This window comes from Cibotium barometz, chromosome 26 (genome assembly GCF_041138505.1).
Source record: "Cibotium barometz isolate CiBa-2024 chromosome 26, ASM4113850v1, whole genome shotgun sequence".
In the NCBI taxonomy this organism is placed as follows: domain Eukaryota; kingdom Viridiplantae; phylum Streptophyta; class Polypodiopsida; order Cyatheales; family Cibotiaceae; genus Cibotium; species Cibotium barometz.
This window is the reverse complement of record NC_141071.1, coordinates 55,618,272-55,635,823: the sequence shown is the minus strand read 5'-3', so window position 1 is coordinate 55,635,823 and position 17,552 is coordinate 55,618,272. Positions and strand designations below refer to the sequence as shown.

At 44.6% G+C, this 17,552-nt stretch overlaps 1 protein-coding gene across 1 annotated transcript in view; it reads right to left on the bottom strand.

Moving 5' to 3' along the window:
• LOC147624122 (uncharacterized) overlaps nt 1-17,552 on the bottom strand; it is a 57,409-nt gene that overhangs the window by 22,973 nt on the left and 16,884 nt on the right. The window contains exons 7-9 of the mRNA XM_086820784.1: nt 1,313-1,396; nt 1,132-1,232; nt 262-343 (exon numbers count right to left, since the gene is read on the bottom strand). Coding sequence (XP_086676910.1) covers nt 262-343; nt 1,132-1,232; nt 1,313-1,396 — 267 coding nt within the window. The remainder of the gene's footprint in view (nt 1-261; nt 344-1,131; nt 1,233-1,312; nt 1,397-17,552) is intronic.

Below are 17,552 nucleotides of genomic sequence, written 5' to 3'. Positions count from 1 at the left end.
CAAAGGTATAGGAACCCGGCATGATTTTTTAAGTATGAAGATGCATTTTTCACCTAATTGTACAGTTAGTTAAGATGACATCATCTTCTGGTCAAGCTTTGAGAAATTTCCTGTTTGTTTGTTGATGTGTGTGCACGTGCATTAGAATCAGTTGTGTGCAACAAGCTGAGATAGAGACCATGTATTCCCAAAGAATCAATCAGGCTTTTTGACAAACATGAAGCAAAAGACAATAACAAAGCAAGCATTTTAGCATTATACCTTTTGTTGATTTTCGAGTACTTTCTCGTGTTCTTCTGTGGGTTTTGTTGGCATATAGTAGATGTGAGGCTCAGATTTTGTCCTGAAAATAAGATAACCAATAGAAATGTATCATCTATTGGCTGCAAAAGCTCCTATAAGAAGAAGACAGCAACCGACACAGAAAGGGAAGCTATCAAATCTGTGTTGGAAAAAGATTTCAACTGCTACAACAAGCCAAAACTTATCTTTGCTGCTTATCAAATCTGTGAAATATGGGTGAAGCACTGGAGCCAAAAAATTAACCTGGACAGTATACACACAAACTAATCATGCTACAACCTCTTTTCTTCATAATTGCTTCAGATTTCACATGTTAAACACCCAAAGGTTGCCTGACACAAAGAAACATTGTTTTGAACCATCATAACATTAAGAAGCTCATTATATGTTTAGGTTTGATTGATAGCATATCTGAGTTTTACATTAAACCTTCACATGCATGTAGCAGTCAAGTGGCAAAAAAATCATCCAAAACAAAAGGCAGAAATACTCATTTACTTGCCACTAAAATTTTGTAACAATTTGGAGTAAACTGGCCAGTGTAAAAAGTTAAGGCTGGTGATCTAAAGTGAACGAGCGCATTTGGCATGATTACTACTTCGTTCCAAAAAAGGTTTCACAAAAGAAGTTTGCCTGTATGATGAAAATACTCTGTCAAAACTATGTATGATAAATAAACATGTCAAAACTAGTGCAGAACACGAGTACTCATGTCAAGATTGAATCCGTCCACTTACAATAACCATATAATCTTTCAGCATACCAGAAGAATAGAAAACCTTACAAAACTAGGGGGTGGAGACGAGATAATTCCACCTCATCACTGACCTTAAAAACTTGGAGAGCTTGCTATGATGCTCCGTCCATTGGATGAATAGCAGCTCAAGCTGTTTCTCCTCTGCCTTAGCAGCCAATCTTGCCCGCAGTGACTGACAACAGAACACACTAACTAAACAAGATGCAATTTGAGAGCATGAAGGTAAGAGAGATGTCTAGAAAGAATGATCACCAAATCTCTTCGACGCTTCTCAGCCAGCTGTTCACGCTCTTGTTTACGCAGCCTTTCACTTTCCTCTTGAGCTCTTTGTTCTGCCTGCAGAACCAGGTAAAATAGAGAATAACATTAAAAAACAGCACAGGATAAGGCAGCCAAAACAGTGGAGACTTCATAATGTCTCGACTCTTTTACAGAAAATTCAGGATTATTATAAAAACCTTGACCTCTTTTGTATTACATATATTTAAATTGTCAAACATATGCTGAAGTAAAGAATAAAATTTTCCTTGCAGTGTTGTAGACGAGACTGACTGCTTTTGTACATCACTCTACAGCTATGAGTTACTCCACTAATTTGGCACCCTCCACTTCCAGAACATTGCTTCTGTTAACCCCATCCCACTTCTAGACCCCAACTTCTCCCAAGGCAAGCTGAAATAACTGCAGTCATCAATCATACCAATAGTCTCATTTATGAGCTGAACCACTTCAATTCCTTGCTTCCCTGCTGCCCGGAGATGCTCCATGCTGGTTGGCCTGTTTTAGGAGTGTTTGAAGGTTCCATAGTGCTGTCCAACGAACTTTCCAACCCAACTCTATGAAAGACCCGTCACTTATTACACACAGGCCGATCGATATTTATCGTGATCTTGATGACGTGTACCAACCATGACCTCTCCTCAATTGACACCTCAGCCCCCCTTGCTACTTCACATCACCGTGTACCATCGGATAGCACACTTCACTTCTGTAACACGCGGAAGCTCTGGGGGTTCTTCTTTCAGCCCTAAACACCACTCAGAACACGCTGATGCATAACACAGACAGAAGGGAGAGTAGAAAGAAAGAAAGAAAGATTTTATTAACGTCTTCCAAAAGACCGAACTCGGCCTACAAGACAAATCAATGTACCTGTGTGGGGTATCCTTTGTCATCCCAACAAAATGAAAAAGTACTGAACTAAAAAGCTGAATCTGGGTGTGCAATAAGTACAATGAGTGGGGGAGGGGATGGAGCTCTACTACTAGGAGAATGCAAAGCTATATGCATGGAGTATACAATCATGATATGCAACCTAGCTAGCTACATCCTGTACCATACTTGGGGTATAAAATGGTATACATCAATGAAGGGGGTGTCCACAGCTCCCTGAAGAACATGCCTGGGTCTGCTCTCTGAAGCGAGCCAATTGCTCCGCACCCTCTCTGTAAAACTGAGCTCTGATCTCTGTCATCTCTCTCTAGTATAGGCTTGGTGTTTGAAAGCCAGGTGTCCTCTGTCTCCTGTGGGCTCTAAGTGTCTCTGCTCTCTGGAGAGTAACCGATGATCGACTTGTTAAAAGGTCGTGGACGTAAGTCAAATCAATCTATCACTTGGAATAACGATCTAGCTATGGCCTTCAGACTTTTGAAAGATAAAGTCAAGGAAGCACCTATCTTAGCATTGCCCGATCCTAGTCGGCCTTATGTTCTTGAAACTGATACCAGTGACTATGCCATCGGGGCTACTCTATTTCAAGATGGTAGACCTGTTGCTTTTGAAAGTAAAAAGCTAGACAATGCTCAATCTGGTTGGCCAACCCTTGAGAAGGAGCTTTATGCTGTGATTCACGCTCTCAAGGTTTGGAGACATTATTTATATGGCTCCAAGTTTGTGGTATTGACTGATCATCAGTCAATCAAGTATGTGTATGCTGCGGATGATTTGAGAGGAAGGAAAGCTCGATGGGCTGAATTAATGCAAGATTTTGATTTTGAGATTCGTTATAGAAAAGGGTCCATGAATAGTGTTGCAGATGCGCTTAGTCGAATTAGAGAGGTGAATACTTTGTCGTTCACCGAGATTTCTACTGACTTATTTCAGTCATTGAGAGGACTTTGTAGGACTGATAGTTATTTTGATCCATTTTGGCAGAAGATCCAGGACGGGAGCTCATTGATTGACCAAGACTCAATGACCGAGCAGCCTAACATTCAAGCTGCAAGAGGCCAATGGATGATTCGTAATGGTTTACTATTCCGTAATGACAAAATTTGTGTACCACACATCCCGGACATCAGGTCCAAGATTCGTAAGGAGTGTCACGACGCCCCTTTTGCTGGACACCCTGGGGTACACAGGACATTATCGTTAGTGAAACACACTTTTTATTGGCCAAAGATGAAAGGGTATGTAGAAGATTATGTTCTCAAGTGTCAAGTTTGTCAAGCAAATAAAGCTGAGAACGCTTTAGACAGGTTTGGTTGTTGCATCCTTTGCAAATCACAGGTAATAAATGGAAAAGTATTTCTATGGGTTTTATTACCGGATTGCCAAGAACACATCAAGGCCACGATTCTATTTGGGTTGTGGTAGATCGCTTGACAAAAATGGCTGGATTTTTACCGACCCGGAAGACCATTACAGCTACACAATTTGCAAGGTAGTTTATCAAGCAATTGTTTAGACTATACGGGTTACCGCATGCCATAGTCAGTGATAGGGACTCTAAGTTTACCGAGATTTTTGAAAACTTGTTTTTGAGAAGTTGGAAACAACTTTGAATTTGAGTTCCTCAGATCATCCTCAATCTAATGGCCAGACTGAAAGAGTGAATCAAATTTTGGAGGATATGCTTCGAGCATATGTATCCAAAAGACAGAGTTCATGGGAGGATTATCTTTCTATGTTAGAATTTGCATATAACAGTACTAAGCATACGAGTACAGGTTTTAGTCCTTTCATGCTTATGTATGGTTTTCAACCTAGATCATCTATAACAGTGGGATTCTCAGGACTTCAGCATGATGCAACACGTAATTTTTTGCAAGATATGCAAGATATGTTACAAGTTTCGAAGGAATCTATTAGAAGTGCTCAAGATCAAGACAGATTTTATTCTAATAGACATCATTCACCCAGAGAGTTCTCTGAAGGCAAGATGATGTATTTGCGAGTTTCAAAAGATTCCGAGACTTTACGGACAGATAGATCTCCGAAATTATCCCCTAGATACTGTGGACCATTTCGTATTACACGACGGATTGGTTCAGTTGCATATGAATTGGATTTGCCTTCTCCTGTGAAAGTCCTGTATTTCATGTCAGTAGACTTAAGGAAGTACTGGGTGGAATAGACAAGTTAGTTACTCCTCAAGAAATCATAGATGTCGAGGACATGACATTTGTTCCATACGAACCTGAAAAGATTCTTGGATTTCGTGAAAGAAGATTGTGTAATACGCTTGTCACGGAATACAAGATCAAGTGGAAGGATCGTGTTGAGGAGGACGCTACATGGGAGACCTTGACTACTCTTCAGAGAGATTACCCTGGCTTTTTAGTGAGCTCAGGAGTGAGCTCTTAGAGGAAGGGGAGTATGTCATATGCACATTGTTTATCTACCGTGTGCTACACGCACACAAGACTAGCTTCGAGGTTTGGGGAAGCTTGGAGCTAGGCAGGCTGATTGGCGAGCTGAGTTAGGAATAGTCTAACGGGCGGATACCAAAGTATGGACGGGCGGGCATCCAAGTATGGACAAACGAGCACCAAGTGTGGATGCCCGATGACCGGCCAAGAGCCTATAAAGGGTGGCCAAGGTATTAGTGATATAGAGTCTCGCGTGTCTTTGTGAGAGCTCTATGGTCAGGAGCCTGGATCTAGTGCAGACATGCACCTGCTTTATGCAGCCGAGCCCGGCAGTAGTCTCAATGCCCACAAGGGTAGCTTCCTGGCGGTATGGGACGTCACGAGGTAGAGACTGGTCGGTACGTCCATCTAGTTAGCTCAGAAGATACAGCACCCACAGGTTACAACTTAGATCTTGCTAAGGACCTAATCAACATATTAGCTACAGAGATTCGAATTCTTCCACCCTTTGTCCTAGCAAGCTTACAAGCTTGAACCAAAATATTCCTCACTCTCTCTAAGTTGAAAGTTGTATCCTTTCCAAGCCTTGTATGGACTAGAACAATCTTGGACTCCCATACTTCATTCAAAACAAAGGCCCTCAGAGTGTTCCACACTTTGTAGCAAGTTGGATTCATCCTACCTTTAAAGCCAAGTAAAGCTTGCTTCCAATACAACTTATCTATCACACCACAGTTTGAAAGAAGCTTCTCAACCTTCCTCCAAATGGGGTAAACTGCCTTGCACTCCCAAAGATGCAACCGAGGGATGCAGCACGTGCATACTTGGCTCGTACCGAGGATGCCTATGCAGAAAAGGCAACCATCCCACATGTTTTGGAATCCCCACTGGTGCCCGAACAAGAACTTATGTCTAAGAGGATAAATCTCCATGCTATGGGAGAGGAACAATCAGTGACTTCACGCCATGCAGGAATACCTCATGTAGCCCATGAAGGATACAATGTTTATGGCAGTGGTCAAAATGTATGTCAAATGCCATTGCCGACTGAAAATGTACATGCACAACACATGCAACATGGGCTGCAATTTTCTGTTGGTGCAGGTATTCCGCGTATCTCTAATGCCACTCATGCCTTCGAGTGTGCTCGTCAGGGAGAAGTTATGGCTGAAAATGTATCAATGCATGTTGAGGGGCCAGCCATGCCTCATGCTTACAGGGCACATGTATCTATGCCTTATGCATCACCTTTTGGTCCAAAAATGATGCCAGTCACTCACAGAGACTGTTAACATGGGGGAAAACATGTTGAGATGCACACACATGCATCAAAGTCTCATGACTTCAAAGCCGGAGACAAATCTGTGAAGTTTGACACATATCATGGGGAATATGATGCATCAAAGGCACTTGCTTTTATTGCCCAGTTTGATATTGCTTTCAGTGATGAGGATTTCACTCAGAAATCCATGATCCGGCATGTAAGCATGTTCATGAAAGGCACTGCTGCCCATTGGTGGCTCACGGAGAAGCTCTCACCGAATCCCGTTAGATCATGGAAAGAGTTCAAGGAGAGGTTCTATGCTCAATTCTTGCCTCCCAATGCATTGAATGAGATAACAATGAAGTGGGATTGGGTAAAGCAAAATGAGGGGGAATCGGTAAATGCATATGTACAAAAGTTTTGGAAAGTACAGCATTTGGGCTTTATGAGTATCTTGTTATGCCTTTTGGTCTTACAAATGCCCCGGCTACATTCAATTGATGGATCGCATATTCCGTGGGTACAGGAAATTTACAGGTGTCTTCTTTGATGACATCCTAGTCTTCTCGAAGACCGAAGAAGAGCATAAAGCTCATTTGGCTATTGTTTTTGAAGAGCTCCATAAGCATAAACTCTTCATAAATGCAAAGAAGAGTGAGTTCTTCTTGTCAGAGATATATTATCTTGGGCATATTGTGTCCAAAAATGGAGTGCGTATGGATCCTGCAAAGATTGATGCAATTCGAAATTGGCCCGAATTGAGTTCGGTGCATGAGATCCGTAGTTTTCTTGGATTATGCTCTTACTACCGCAAGTTCATTCGGCACTTTGCATGGATTGCTTCTCCTTTGCATGATTTGACAAAGAAGAAGGCCGTGTTTAAATGGACTAATGTAGAGAGAGATGCATTCCTCAAATTGAAAGATGCAACTACTCATGGTCCAGTGTTGATCATTCCGGATTTGCAAAAACCTTTTTGTGTGGAGTGTGATGCATCTGGAAATTGCATAGGGACTGTCCTTAATGAAGAGGGACATGCCGTGGCTTATGAGAGTCGTAGATTGCATGATGCAGAGCTATCTCTTGGCATTTATGAGAAAGAGCTCTTGGCTGTAATTCATGCACTTACTATATGGAAACATTACCTTCTTGGGACTGATTTCACTCTGAAGACAGATCACCAGAGTTTGAGGTATTTTCTTACTCAAACTAAGTTATCAGAGAAGCATATGAGGATGGCCAATTTCCTCTCTATGTTTCATTTTCAGATCTTGCACATCTCGGGAAAGAAGAATGTAGTGGCCGATGCATTGTCACGAAAGCCATATGTAGCAGCTATCTCGGTTGCCTCTCATGGGGACTTGTCTACCATGCGTGATTTGTATCATACGGATGTTGATTTTGCCACTATTTGGGCTGATTTGATGGCTGGTCATGCACATGTCTCATATGTGATCAAAGAGGGTTATCTCATGAAAGATAATTGCCTATGTGTGGTGTTTGACATGAGGCAAAAGGTTTTGGATGAGTGCCATGCTCCTCCATATGCTGGTCATAGAGGCATAATGCCTACTACGCACATGATTGAGCAGTATTTCTTTTGGCCAGGTATGCCATAGAGGCACATGTACGTGCATGTATCACCTGTCAAAAGGTCAAATTTGATAGGCAAAAGGCACCAGGTTTGCTTCAGCCATTGCCTATTCCCACGCAGCCATGGGAAAGTATTACAATGGATTTCATTATGGACTTGCCACGTACCCAACAGGGTAATGATGCAATTTGGACAATTGTGGACCGGTTTAGCAAGCAAGCTCATTTCTTGCCGGTCAAAAAGACCATCAAAGCTGAGCATATGGTTAAAATATATCTTGCATAAGTGTTCAAACATCATGAAATGCTGAAGTCCATTGTGGGGGATAGAGATCCCAGGACTACAAGTCTCTTTTGGCGGGCCTTATTTGATAATATGGGCACCAAATTGGACTTCTCATCAGCTTATCACCCTCAAACGGATGGGCAAAGTGAGGCTGCAAATTCAGCCGTGTTGGATCTCTTGAAATGTTATGTGGCACATCAGAAGTCTTCTTGGGAGAAGTACTTACCGCTTGTGGAATTTGCATACAACAACACAGTGCATGCATCTATGGGAAAGGCACCATTTGAGATTGTTTATGGTAAGGTGGTTTTGCCACCCATTCTTCGCACAAAGGATGAGATATTTGCAGCTGATGAGTATGTCAGAGACTTGGATATTGCTTTTGCTCACGTGCGGACAGCCATTGCAAGGTCACAAGACAAGCATAAAAAGGCTGCCGACAAGCATAGAAGGCAATTGGATGTTAAAGAGAATGATTGGGTATTGCTGAAATTTGAGAAAGCAAGACTTGCAAAGAGGCCTGGCAAAGAGGGTGCATATCCTAAGCTTGCAACCAGGTACTATGGGCCTTTTCGAGTGATCGAGAAGATCAATGAAGTGGCTTTCAGATTGGCATTACCTAGTCATTGGCACATACACAATGCTTTTCATGTGAGTCTGCTTCGCAAGTATGTAGGGCCGGAGCCCAGTGAAATGGTCATTGAGGATCCACCAGAAGTGGATGAGCTTGAGGAGATCTTGCAGCCAGAGCAGATTGTGTATCACAAGGAACGCAAGCTTGCTGCAGGCAAAGTTGTGAGGCGTTACCTTGTGAAGTTTAAGAACTATCTTCCCATTGATGCTAAATGGGTAGATGAAGAGTTCTTCAAAGATTGCCTGCATGTGCTTCAGACATATTTGGATGCATTTCAGTTGCGGACAACTGTTTAGAAGCGGGGGGGAATGTCACCATTTGGCCACCCGAATGGTTCACTCTTGCTTTCACACTATGTACATATTGGATTGGTGTCCATGGCTTATGGAATGTGCCTATGCACGTGATTGACACGTGTCATGCTGTATAGTTGGATATGATATTCCGCTGGGACTTGATGTTATCATGCCCGGAATATCTGGAGGACTTGGCTTTCCGTTGGGACTTGTGCCTTTGTGTACATGCCCGGAAACGCCTCGAGGACTTGGCTTTCCACTGGGACTTGTGCCTTTGTGTACATGCCCGGAAACGCCTGGAGGACTGGCTTTCCACTGGGTCTGGTATCGCATATACTTGCCTGGAAACGCCTGGTCTTATATGGTTTCATGAACGGAAATTGCTCATGCCAATGCTGCATTGCATAGCATCTTTATGTGCTTGCTTGCAATTGAAATTACATGTTGTTTTCATGCTTGCTTGACCAATGTGTAGTTCCGAGTAAGGGGACGCCCGCCCGTGAACCGTGCGTGTGAAACTGTGTGCTGACATGGTTGTGTGGCATGTGAACAGGTGGTAAGTATTACCCAATCTAGGCTCAAATAGCCCTTAGGACTTGGCCAATATTTATAAGTGAGTGCGTTCCCACTTCATTAAAGTTTGGGCGCCCAAAAGTCACTTATAAATTATGACCGCTTCCAAGTTCACACTCACTGAAGTCCTGAGGCGGACAAGACTCAATGTCCAAGACCTGATCCTCCCTTTTTACTCATAAATGGGCATTTCCCCATGTCCTCTCACCTGATTGGACCCCAATTCACTTACTTATTAAGAGAAAATTCGTGTTTTCTCTTCATGAGGATTTTTGGAGGCTGAAAACTCTGTTTTTCCACCATTTCTCTTCATTCCCAAGCTCTCCATAGCCATACCCAACTTGCTAGGGTGTTTTCCAAGCTTCCAAGAGTGTTTCCAAGGCTAATCACTCTCCTACTCACTCCCAATGACTGAAATTCAGCAAAACAGCTCTCATTTTTGCTGTAATTTCTGGTCTTTTTGCTGAAAACCCTAATTTCAGCCTTCCTTTCTCAAGTTGAACCATAGGGGAAGCTTTCCCAGGGTTCCCTTCATCCTCTTGAAGACTTTTGTCGCAAAGGATTGCGGCAAATCGAAGATATTAACACTCCTAAAGCTTCCAACGCGAAGGCTTCCGCTTGCAACAACTTCTATGAAGACTGGTAAGCTAATTGGACAATATGTTGTCATTACTTATTCAGTAGAAGGGCAGGACTCCTTGTTTAGCCGCCCTGTGTAGTATTTCTCTTGTCCTATGTGCTTTTGAAGATGTTGCTACCTTGCTTGGTAGAACATAGAGCCAATGGTAGAGAATATGGGCACTGAAGTCGGGCCGGGCATCAAGGCAGCTCCTTGGTGATCTACATCGACATACCATTGTTTTCTAAATGCTGAATTTCATATGCATTGGCATGGAGGATTTGGCAATGGATGCCCGTGAAGCTATGTATTGAATTTCTCCAATAGTAATACAATTTACTCAAGGGAGGCCGTTCCGGCTCATTGTGTGTCTCTTGTCAATTCAGCAATTTACTTCTTGTATATGAGCGAGTGTCCTTCAAATCTTAGTGTATTTAAGTGTATTGATTAGCATTGTGTTCAACCAGATTACAAGCTGCCTCTTCTAGATCTAGCCCTGAGAATGTCCATGGCATCTATGATGCACATGACATCCCCCTCTGCTAAACTTGATGACAAGATTCCAACCTGCTCTTGGATGACTGTCATCATCCCAATCCTGTCCTGAAGTCCCTCTGTCATCATCCATCCCTGGCAACTGTTTTCTCTGAAAACCCGGCCGGTTCTCCAAACCACTCTGTCTCTGACGAAGATCTATGCATATGGTTCCATCAAGTCCACAATCCATTCCTGCCCTGACTCTGAACACCGTCTTGGTCTTCATTCCTGAGAAATGAGTCTGGCACCCTCACATCACCGTTGGAGGATAAACCTCCCTTGGGACCGTTGCCTGAGAACCTATCTCGCTCACGGAACTGCCATCCCCATCAGGCACTGTGGAACACCACTCACAAACCTCCTGGGAGTTCTTCCCGATCTGTGTTCTTGCCTTGGGCTTTGAATCCGTGTACTTTCCTGTACCTTGGACCTGCACACCATCATATGGGACTGAATCAGCGCTTAGCTTGGCTGAGCCTGATGCTCTGATACCAATGTAACGTGCGGAAGCTCTGGGAGTCTTCTTTCAGCCCTAAACACTCTTGGAAAACCATCTGATGCAAAACGCAGATATAGAGAGAGAGTAGAGAGAGAGAGAGAGATGTGCTGGAAAATTCAGTATATTGTTATGGTACAAAAAGGTACCTAAATCTGCAGCCATGGGCTGCCTGACATAAAAAGGTGGTAACTCACCAAAACAGTCCCCAATGGGACCCCTAATGACTCACACCCCTAGAGGGATTGAATGGCTAACACAATGAGCAAGTGGACCTATTTATAGCCCCTTGGACACTTGGTAAACTGGCCGACTGCTGGTCGGCCAGTAATAAATGCATAAAATGCTATTTAATACATCCGACTCCTCCTCCTCCTTGCGCCTGCTGCTGCCCTTGTTTTCTGCTTCAGCCGACCACGTCCATGATCAGCCGACAGCCCTCTGTGCAGCCTGCAGCCTGCAGCCGACAGTCATCTGAACTTCAGTTTGCTCTTCACGTCTTTCTCCAGTCTACCCTGCCAAGAGTGCTCTGTGCTCTATCATCCTGGTTCTACCTGGTTCTACTCTTTATCTGGCTGCCTCTTCTGGATCTAGCCCTGAGAATGTCCATGGCATCTATGATGCACATGACCCATGGCATCTATGATGCACATGACACAAGCTCCAAACAGACACGCAACTCAATTTGCTCAAGGATGCTTACGTGTCTCAAGTGCTTAGCTATGATGACATGGTGACCTTCGATGAGGAGTTGGTCATCTACCACAATCAGGTGGGAGTTGCCTTTGGCAAGTCGACTGCCTCAGCAGTTCAAGGGCAAGCGAAACCACTTACGTGGTGGAACATCCATGGATACCATGCCAAAACTGCCCAAAAAGTGGCCTTTAGATTGCTATCTCAAGTTTGTAACTTTGAAGTTCTTTGTTTGTACAATGCAGCCAATGTGTAATCTTTTGCCAGTGCTATGTGGCATGTGCAGAGTTGCTCTGCTGGTGCATGCGAACGGAATTGGAGTGCATACTCTCTTGTGCACACCAAGATCCATAATCGCTTGAGTACTCAGCAGTCAGAGAGATTGGTGTTTTGTCAATCCAACCTCCATCTTTTGCACACACTCAAGACAACCACCAGTGTGAGAGGTAAAAATTACTTTCCAACTCAAAATATTTATTATTAAGCTTCATTGTGTGTAACCTCATGAGCATTGACTCTTGAGTGCTAATGAATGCTCATGAACATTGAGCATTGAGCATTGACTCTTGATATGTGTTATGCGCCATGTCACATGTGACAGGTGGATCCCTTTATATAGGCTCCTCGTTCATACTAGTGATGCGGAGGCTCAACTTCAAGAGAACCGGTTGCGAGACGAGTAGGAGAAGATATACCGAGAGCTCCAGAGAGAGCTTGAGAGCATAGATTGCAAGGTTACACGTGCTTGATCACAAACTATGAGTATTGTACATGTTGATGCTCATGGAGCTTCTACTAGCAATCATGGTGGTCGGGGCCGTCGTGGTGGGTGAGGTCAAGGGCGAGGCCGTGCTCAAATAGGTCAGCAACGCAAGTCTCTTGCACATGATGATGATGATGATGATGGTCCCTTAGATGAGGGCCCATAGATACGAGTGACGTCATTCCTACAATGCTGGTGGTCAAAGAGCCTGACTATGACTCAGATGGCAACATGTTGACGGATGGAGATATTTCTTCAAAGCCATCATCTGGTTTAGATGAGTAGCTAGCTGCTATTATAGTTTATAGTTCCTAGTTTTTTTTTTGTGTGACTTGTCTAGACTTTGCTTTGTTTGTCAAGCCCAGCCTCTTAGTTTGTCAAGCCCAAAAAATAATAATAATGATAATTAGGGTTTTCAAAATTTGTGACTTTCAGATTGAGGTGATAACCCTCTAATTAAACTTACTTGCTTTCAATTTATTTGGGGCTTTCTACAAAATTGAGCCATCAATATCAAGATAAAACTCCTAAAACATAAAATTGGGAGTTTTCTCCAAAATCAAAAAAAAATCAACTAACTACTCTCTGCACATATCCAAATTTGGGGTTTTTTTTCAAATTGACCAAAATTGATCAAACAAGACAACCATTCGATTGAGCCTGCATTGAATCGACAGCGTGGAGTAAAGATGCATCATGTGCACCCATGCTCCAAATTAAGCACGAGAGAATGTCACATGCACTCTTCTCAGGTGTGACGTGGACATGGTTGGAGGTTGTTAGAGACGTCAAAAGCGTTCAGTACGAGGCAGGTATGGTACGTGCCTCAAAAGACTCGTATTTTTTAGAGGTGTGTTAAGAGGCGTCTATTATATTATTTATATATATATATAATGATAGATATATATATAGATAGTGATAGATAGATAGATTATTAGAGAGAGAGAGTCACCAATTGGCCGACCATTGGTCCATCTCCAGATTTGTGTCTCGTTCACTTGAGGCCAGGCCGGTGTCTCATGTGAAGGGGCCAATATTTTTTGCATAACATGGACGGGAGCCAGATTGGTGCCACCCATGTGTTAGCAGGACGGTCTCGTATGGACGGGAGCCAGACTGGTGCCACCCGTGTATGACCTCGACTGTGTTCTATCCGTGGGATTGTCACGCCATGGAAGAGCCAGTATTTGTGCCCTGTCTTGCCTATGGGACTGTCACCCCATAGGGAGGCTCGTGCCTAGATCTGTGTTTTACCTATGGGACTGTCACTCCATAGGAAGACCGGGATTTATGTTTTCTGTCGTGCCATTTTTGTGCCCGACAGATGTATTGTACTTGTTCCATGAACGAGAGATATGTCCATGATACTATTTGCACATGCATTCATGTTTTGCATGTTTGGGACTGTTTTCGCATGACTTGTATTTTTGTGTTTGCTTGTTTGACGTGCCACTTATTGAGCGGGGACGCCTGCCAGTGAGTCGTGAAGTTTGCTCTGTCTTCTGACGAGTTTTGTTGCATGTAAACAGGTGGTAAGTGTATTGCACTTGTTTGTTTAATAGCTTTCTTTCTAACCTTTAATTTTATAAGGTTGTAAGTTCACATTCATTTAAAAGTGGGCACCCACGTGTGGGCCAAGGTGGGGAGGGAAACCCCATTCTTAACCCTTCATGTGTGGGGGTGGGTGCATGGCCACCTACCCACACCCCACCTTGAAACTGGCCGCCCCCATGCAAGCTTGGGGAGCCGGCCAGCTGTGGTCGTGTACTTCCTCTCCAACACCTACAAAGGAGCTCTCATACATCTGCACACAGGGCATCTCTCCGCCTTCCTCATGTTGCTGCACGCTGGTGGGCTGCTCTCTCTACACAGGTAGCTGCGCCTTTCCACAGCAGGCTGCACCTGCTCCCCTCCAGCAGGCGGCTGTCTCCTCTCCATAGCGGCTGCTCCCTCTGCAAGCGGCTGCTCCCTCTACCTTGCAGGTAGCTGCAGCCAAGCGGCTTCTGCACCCTCAGGCGGCTGTGCTCTACCAGCAAGCTGTGCTCCTCTTCACCAAAAGCATGTTGCATGTTCGGAAACTGTCCAAAAGATGGATCCTGTGGGAAGGGAGCACTATGACCCTGAGGAAGGTTCTTAGAACGCACCTTCTTCTTCTTCTTTTCAGTCAGAACAGGATCTCATAAATTCAGCAAACTTCTCACTTTGTGTGAGCTGCATAAACACATCCATTACACCGGCCAAACGATTTTTAAACTGAGCATCATCTTCCTCTTTACTAGGCATATCTTTTGGCTGTGTTACATCCTCATATTGCTCCTCATCTGCAGCCTGTTCTCTTGCAAGAATATCCTCAGATTCATTTCTCTCAGGAGAAGTCTCTTGCTCTTCCTCTTCATGATAAAAATATTCGTCTTCTGTATCAGACATGTTGCTGAATTTTTCAGCAATGACTTTCCTCAAGTCAACCACGAGCTCACCCCCTTAAGAAAGTTGATGATGGGTCCCGGCAACGGAACCTTGAAACCGGCCTCTCGTACTCCTCAAGCAACTTTGTAAGAACCAAGGCAGCTAACTGGGTACTAGTTAACGCACTATTCATAGCCAATAACTGATCATGGATAACCTTTGCCTTCATTAGAAATGACTGCAAAGAGGTCCCGGCTTCAAACTTGATGGAGAACAACTGGCCGAGAAGGGTTACTACTCGCATGGTTGAGTCTCGATCAAACATTCCTGCAAGCTTTGACCACATTTCCTTGGTAGTCTTCAAAGTCTGTATGGCAGGGGAAATTTCCTTGGTGAGAGATTCTGCAATCGCCGACATTGCCTTCGCATTGTGAGCATCCCAATCCACAAGAGATTTGAGAAACTCCTCCTCCTGACGACGTGTGAACCGATTGCTATCCCTTCCGGGACGTTCCTCTGAGCCATCAACAATGTCCCATAAGCCTTTTTTGCTAAACCGTAGCCTCATGATCAAGTTCCAATGCGCATAATTGTCGCCATTCAGTTTGTCGTCCTTGCTCGAACACGGGAGAGGGAGACCCATCTCCTTCGTCAATCCGATCCACCTCTCCAAAAAAACGTAGCCCAAATCTCATCCAACTTCACGCTGAAAATCAGCAGCAGCACTCCGTCGATTACAGGCTGAAAAACGCAAATTTGAAGGGGTTCTCCGCGATGAAAACGCTGCTACATCCGATCAGCCCCCCTCTTACAGCAAAAACGCTGGTCCAAGGGTTGTTGGGGTAAAGGCATTATGCCCACCCTTACAGTGTGTACAAGCCCATAAGTTATAGTACATAGTACACTTAGTACTTTTAATGTACTAAGTGCACTATGTGTACTAGTGCAATATACATGTGTGATAGGGGAGTCACACACACTCACACTTGGTGAGTTGACTTGTCCCCACAACTCTCTCTCTCTCTCCCTCTTCTCTCTGTGTGTATGTCTCCCACATGAATAACCCTAATTAACTCTCTCATTCAACTGGTATCAGAGCCACGGTTGTGTCCGTGTGTGTGCGGGTGTGCGGAGTCATCTTCATCGCGAAGAAGAAGCTCGGCTATGGAGCCTTGAGCTTGGCACGAGCAGAGGAACTTTCTGGCCAGCGTGAGCAAGGCACAGGTGCTGCAAAGCAGCGCACAGCAGGTAGCGAACCATCTACAACCTCTTCTACGCTCGCTTGCCTTCCCTTCGCGCTACCCAGAGGATGCACAAGCCCGCCCAAGTGGCGTCAACATGTCCAGCCATCTTCACGAAAGCAGCGCATTCCGAGGGTGGAGTCGGAGCCGCTCTCGACAGGTACCCAAGAGCAGCCGAGCGTGTCACCGCGAAGAATACACGTGTGCGACATGGAAGCTGTCGCCACTAGAAGCTCGCACTGCTTGTCGCCTACGTGCGAAGAGAAAAAAAAATGCCGACTCAATGTTGTAAGGCTGTGTGAACGTTGGGCGTTAGACGCCTGGCCACAAGGCGTGTAGCGCTACTAGGTGGAGGCGGCGAAGGCAGCAATGCAGTGAGCGTGGAACGAACACGTGTCCCTGTGAAGGCGAGCTCGAGCGACTGGATGTGCGTATGCAGGCAGACGGGTAGGTCAGCGCATCGTAGCGAACCCGTAGTGCGAAGGGGAGGCAGGCGAGCGTGGAGCTTTTCATGCATAGCGTGAGGAGTCGGGCGCCGTGCGAAGGAGGGTGCGAGGTGTTTACCAGCACCGTTTGATCCCTCGCCTGCCCAAACAAGGCCCACACCTTTCGACCAGCCCTTACCAGTGCCGTCTGGTCCTTCGCCTGCCCAAACAGGGCCCCGTCTGCGACCAGCCCAAGCCCGACTACAAACGTAGCAGCCAGCTATCCGTACAACTGGTAAGCGTGAGGAGTCCTTCATCAGCACAATTCTTTCTGCAGCAGCATCAGCAAATCCCCCTTTCCTGCAACAAAAAAATCAAAAAATTACCTGAGATATTTGCATCAATTTTTTGGAATTTGCATGTCTAATTTGCAATTGAGCAGGTACACTCATCAGCTGAGCAGGTCAGGTGCCGAATTGCTCAATTTTTGAGCAAAATTGGCAAAATTGGGTGACATTGGTCATAATCAGGATCAATTTGCAAGAAATTGGATGTCAAAATTTGGGGCTTTTGATGTATTTGTGCAATTGGGCATTCATACATGCTGTATGATGTGAGAAATCCCACATTCGGGCAAAATTGCAGCAAATTGCAGTGCAAATCAAGGGGCTTTTGTGCCGATTGGGTTGATTTGCATGCAGGCACTCGCATATGATGCTTTGCGCAATGTGTTGATGCCTGTCAAGCACTCAATGACAAATGTGCCTATAAATCAAAGAGCTTTTATGTACTGGATGTATATGTGGCCAGGGGAAAGCATCGTGAAGACTCTGGATGCCTTCATGTGCGTTAATGTACCATGTATGATCAGAAATTGATCTTAAATCAAGGGGCTTTTCAAGATTTTATGCTTGTTGAGCTTGGCAAAGCAGCAGGCAAGACTTTTATGCTTTGAATCCTCAGAAATCCACTTGCAGTCAAGGGGCTTTTGCTCAATTTCAGTCCGGGACTGTTGTATGCAGTGGTGGGGACTGTAAAAGTTTGATTTTCACTCATTTGGACAGCCAGGAGAGCAT